The sequence below is a fragment of the Pipra filicauda genome, unplaced genomic scaffold (assembly GCF_003945595.2).
Source record: "Pipra filicauda isolate LSUMZ 115617 unplaced genomic scaffold, ASM394559v2 scaffold1447_size23513_pilon, whole genome shotgun sequence".
Classification (NCBI taxonomy): Eukaryota; Metazoa; Chordata; class Aves; order Passeriformes; family Pipridae; genus Pipra; species Pipra filicauda.
Genome location: NW_024103926.1, coordinates 1 through 5,621, shown reverse-complemented (window position 1 = coordinate 5,621; position 5,621 = coordinate 1). Strand labels below are relative to the sequence as shown.

At 57.9% G+C, this 5,621-nt stretch overlaps 1 protein-coding gene across 1 annotated transcript; it reads right to left on the bottom strand.

The window, feature by feature from the left end:
* Positions 1–343: 343 nt before the first annotated feature.
* On the bottom strand, positions 344–5,598 carry LOC113996193 (eukaryotic initiation factor 4A-I-like; the record flags this gene model as incomplete). Its single annotated transcript, XM_039378707.1, is given in 5 exon segments — positions 344–439; positions 944–1,033; positions 1,125–1,262; positions 4,322–4,465; positions 5,494–5,598. Coding segments are annotated over 5 exon segments (573 nt in total), but the record flags the coding sequence as incomplete, so codon positions are not given.
* Between the last annotated feature and the right edge of the window lie 23 nt (positions 5,599–5,621).

Sequence of the window (5,621 nt, the reverse complement as noted above, 5' to 3'; positions counted from 1 at the left end):
TTAGGGAGAAAAACGGGGTTAAAAAGAAGGTTTTTTGCCTCTTCTCCCTGTTTGAGCTCCGCCCTCCCTCCCTTAGCCCCGCCCCCTTAGCCCCTCCCCCACCTGTGGATGTAGCTCTAGCCCCGCCCCCGCCCCTCCCCCACCTGTGGATGTAGCTCTAGCCCCTCCCCCCTTAGCCCCTCCCCCACCTGTGGATGTAGCTCTAGCCCCGCCCCCGCCCCTCCCCCACCTGTGGCTGTAGCTCTAGCCCCGCCCCCCTTAGCCCCTCCCCCACCTGTGGATGTAGTTCTAGCCCGCCCCCGCCCCTCCCCCACCTGTGGCTGTAGCTCTAGCCCCGCCCCCCTTAGCCCCCTCCCCACCTGTGGATTTAGTTCTCGCGGTTGGTGGGCAGTTCGTAGTTGATGACCAGAGAGACCTGCTGGACGTCGATTGCCCGGGCCTGGGGGGGGAGGGGATGGGGTCAGGGGGGTTGGGGAGGGGCGTTTGGGCGGTGGGGAGGGGGCAGGACCCTCAAGGGTTTTGGGTCAAAATGGGTTTCAGGGGAAAAAAACACAGGGTTTTAAGGGGTGGGGGAGGGGCTCTGTAGGTGGGGGAGGGGTTTTTTGGGTGGGGGAGGGGCTGTGAGGGCGGGGGAGGGGCTGTGAGGGTGGGGGAGGGGCCCTGAGGGCAGGGGAGGGGCCGTGAAGGTGTGGGAAGGGCTGTGAGGGTGGGGGAGGGGTCGTGAGGGCAGGGGAGGGGCCCTGAGGGCAGGGGAGCGGCCGTGAGGGTGGGGGAGGGGCTGTGAGGGTGGGGGAGGGGTCGTGAGGGCGGGGGAGGGGCCCTGAGGGTGGGGGAGGGGCTCTGTGGGTGGGGGAGGGGTTTTTTGGGTGGGGGAGGGCCCCTGAGGGTGGGGGAGGGGCCCTGAGGGCGGGGGAGGGGCCGTGAGGGTGGGGGAGGGGCTCACCAGGAGGTCGGTGGTGATGAGGACCCGGCTGGATCCCGACCGGAATTCCCTCATGATGACGTCACGCTCCTTCTGGTCCATGTCCCCGTGCTGGGGGGGGGGAGGGGACAGCTCAGGGCTCAGCCCCTCCCCCCCAGAGGCCCCTCCCCCTTTGCCCCTCCCCCCCAGGCCCCTCCCCCACCATGGCGGACACGGTGAAGTCGCGGGCGTGCATCTTCTCCGTCAGCCAGTCCACCTTGCGCCGCGTGTTGATGAAGATGACGGCCTGGGTGATGGTCAGCGTCTCGTACAGGTCACACAGCGTGTCCAGCTTCCACTCCTGGGGGGCAGGAGTGACCACTGAGTGACCACTGAGTGACCACTGAGTGACCACTGACCCACTGACCACTGATCGATCAGTAACGGATCAATAACTGACCCAAACCCCACCAATAACGGATCAATAACTGACCCCAGGTCACACAGCGTGTCCAGCTTCCACTCCTGGGGGGCAGGAGTGACCACTGAGTGACCACTGAGTGACCACTGAGTGACCAACTGACCAATAACAGATCAATAATGGATCAATAACTGACCCAAACCCCACCAATAACGGATCAATAACTGACCCCAGGTCACACAGCGTGTCCAGCTTCCACTCCTGGGGGGCAGGAGTGACCACTGAGTGACCACTGAGTGACCACTGAGTGACCAACTGACCAATAACAGATCAATAATGGATCAATAACTGACCCAAACCCCACCAATAACGGATCAATAACTGACCCCAGGTCACACAGCGTGTCCAGCTGCCACTCCTGCGCCCCAAATAAATGACCCCTGAGTGACCACAGAATGACCAACTGATTAACTGACCAATGACTGACCAATAGAGGATCAATAACTGACCCAACGTGGATCAATAACTAACAAAAAAACCCACTGAAAACTGACCCCAAACCACCCAGAAATGGAGCCAAAACTGAGTCAAAAACCACCCAAAACTGACCCAGAAAACGACCAAAAAGTGACCCAGAACTGACCAACAAATGACCCAAAACTGTCCCAAAACCAACCAAAAAAGACCCAAAACTGTCCCGAAACCAACCAAGAAATGACCCAAAACCCCCAAGAAATGACTCAAAACCCCCAAGAAATGACCCAAAACCCCCAAGAAATGACCCAAAACCCCCAAGAAATGACCCAAAACCCCCAAGAAATGACCCAAAACCCCCCAAGAAATGACCCAAAACCCCCAAGAAATGACCCAAAACCCCCCAAGAAATGACCCAAAACCCCCAAGAAATGACCCAAAACCCCCAAGAAATGACCCAAAACCCACCAAGAAATGACCCAAAACCCAAGAAATGACCCAAAATCCACCTGCAGAGACTCCAAAGTGACACAAAACCGGCCAATAAGAGACCAAAGGACCCAAAACCGCCCCAAATCCCCCCAAACCCACCCAAAACTGCCCTTAAATGCCCAAAACTGCCCCAAACCCCCCCCCAAAACTGCCTCAACCCCCCCCAAATTGCCCCAACCTCCCCCAAACTGCCCTTAAATGCCCCCAAACCCCCCCAAACTGCCCCAAATCCCCCAAACCCCCCCAAACCGCCCCTCGCTGCCCCAAACCTGCCCCAAACCCCCCAAAAACTGCCCTTAAATGCCCCAAACTGCCCCAACCCCCCCCAAAACTGCCCCAAACCCCCCCAAACCTGACCCAAACCCCCCAAACTGCCCCAAACCCCCCCAAACCGCCCCTCGCTGCCCCTCCCCCCCGGGGCCGTGTCCCCCCCGCTCAGGGGTCTGTCCCACGGGGGGAGGGGCAGCCCATGGTTTGGGGGGGGTCTCTCTGGCACGGGGTGACTGTGGGGGGGCCACGGGGGGGGCGACCCACAAATCCTGAGCCCATGCGGGGATGGGGGGGACTGGGGGGGGATTTGGGGGGATTTGGGGGATTGGGAAGATTTGGGGGATTGGGGGGGTTTGGGGGATTGGGGGGATTGGGGGGATTGGGGGGATTTGGGGCATTTGGGGGATTTGGGGTATTGGGGGATTTGGGGGGATTGGGGGTAAATGGGGGGATTTGGGGGGATTGGGGGGATTTGGGGGGATTTGGGATAAATGGGGGGATTTGGGGTAAATGGGGGGATTTGGGGGATTTGGGACATTGGGGGGATTTGGGGGGATTGGGGGGATTTGGAGGATTTGAGGGATGGGGGTATTTTGGGGGATTGTGGGGGATTTGGGGATTGGGGGGAGGGATTGGGGGATTGGGGGGATTTGGGGCATTGGGAAGATTGGGGGATTTGGGGGATTTGGGGGATTGGGGGGGATTTGGGAGCTTGGGGGGATTTGGGGGGATGGTACGCTTTGGGGGCATTTGGGGGGGGATTTGGGGGATTTGGGGGGCTTTGGGAGGATTGGGGGGATTGGATTTGCGGGGATTGGGAAGATTTGGGATTGGGGGGGTTTGGGGGATTTGGGGGATTGGGGGGGTTTGGGGGGATTGGGGGGATTTGGGGGGATTTGGGGGATTTGGGGGGGATTTGGGGGGACCCCTGACCCAAAGGGACCCGATTGGACCCAAAATACCCCAAAACCGACTGAAAACAGCCCAAAAATGTCCCCAAACCGGCCCCAAAATGGCCTAACCCCGACCCAAACCACCCAAAAATGACAGAAATTGTCCCAAAGCGACACAGAAGATCCCAAATCCAGCACAAAACATTCCAAACTGCAGCCAAAATACACGAAAGTGACCCAAAATACACCAAATGACCCAAAATACACCAAAATAACCCAAAATACACCAAAATGACCCAAAATACCCCAAACCCGACAAAAACCACCCCCAGACCGACACAAAACACAACAAATCTGACCCAAAATACCCCAAAGAAACGACACAGAACCCCCCAAATCTGACTGAAAACCCTCCAAAAAACCCGAATCTGATCCTCAATGACCCAAAATCCCCCAGAATTGCCCCAAAATCCCCCCAAACCTCTCTCTCGCCGTTGATGTAGAACTGGCGGATCCCCTCCAGCGTCAGCCCCAGAACCCCCCAAAACTGACCCCAAACCCCCAAAACCGACCCAAAGCCCCCCAAAACTGACCCCAACCCCCCCCAAAAACCTGAATCTGATCCTCAATGACCCAAAATCCCCCGGAATTGCCCCAAAATCCCCCAGAATTGCCCCAAAATCCCCCAAACCTCTCTCTCGCTGTTGATGTAGAACTGGCGGATCCCCTCCAGCGTCAGCTCCTCCTGCCCCAAAACTGACCCCAAACCCCTCAAAAACGACCCCAAACCCCCCAAAACTGACCCCAACCCCCCCCAAAAACCCGAATCTGATCCTCAATGACCCAAAATGCCCCGGAATTGCCCCAAACCTCTCTCTCGACGTTGATGTAGAACTGGCGGATCCCCTCCAGCGTCAGCTCCTCCTTCTTCACCAGGATCCGGATCGGGTCCCTCATGAACTTCTTGGTCACCTCCAGCACGTCCAGGGGCATCGTGGCCGACAGCAGGACCACCTGGGGACCCGAAATTTGGGGTCAGAACCCTAAAAAATGGGGTCAGAACCCTAAAAAATGGGGTCAGAACCCTAAAAAATGGGGTCAGAACTCAAAAAAACCCCTAGAAAACGGCCCCAGAAACCCCTAAAACTCATCAGAGACCCCCAAAACCCACCAGGGACCCCCAAAACCCACCAGGGACCCCCAAAATCCCCCCCAGGGGCCTCGTGGCCGAGAGCAGGACCACCTGAGGACCCGAAATTTGGGGTTAGAACCACAAAAAATGGGCTCAGGACCCAAAAACTGAACTCGGGTTCTTAAAACAAACCTAAAACCCCCCCCAAAACCCCTTAAAATTCATCAGAGACCCTCAGAAACCAACCAGGGACCCCCCAAAACCAACAAGGGACCCCCAAAAAACAGCCTGAGAAGCCAAAAATGGGGTCAGGACCCCCAAAAATGGGGTCAGGACCCCAAAAAATGGGGTCAGGACCCCCAAAAACCTCAAACCCCACCCTTAGAAACCACTAAAACCCTCAATCTCCACCCCCCAAAATCCCCCCAAAAAACCCTAAAACGCCCCAAAAGCCCCCTGGGGACCCCCCAAATTTTATTGGGACCCCCCAAATTTTATTGGGACCATCCTGGGACCCCCCAAAACCCCTCCTGGGACCCCCAAAATCCTCCCAATTCACCCCAATCCCCCCCAATGCCTCCCTTAACCCCCCCACAAAACCCCCAAAAACGCCCAATGCCTCCCTTAACCCCCCCACAAAACCCCCAAAAACGCCCCAAAACCCCCCTGGGGACCCCCCAAATTCCATTGGGACCATCCTGGGACCCCCAAACCTTTCCTGGGACCCCCAAAATCCCTCCTGGGACCCCCAAAATCCCCCCAATTCACCCCAAAAGCCCCCTTACCCATCCCGGCCGCCAGGGGGCGCTGCTGGGTCAGAACGGAGCGTTTTTGGGGTCAATTTTGGGGGTTTTTGGGGGGGGTTTGGGGGGGTTTTGGGGGGGTTTGGGGTGATTTGGGGCCCCCCCACCTGCGTGTTCCCGCTCAGCTTCTGGAAGATGTCGTAGATCTGGTCCTTGAAGCCCCTGCTCAGCATCTCGTCGGCCTCGTCCAGCACGAACATCTTGATGAATTTGGGGGCTGGGGGGGGATTTGGGG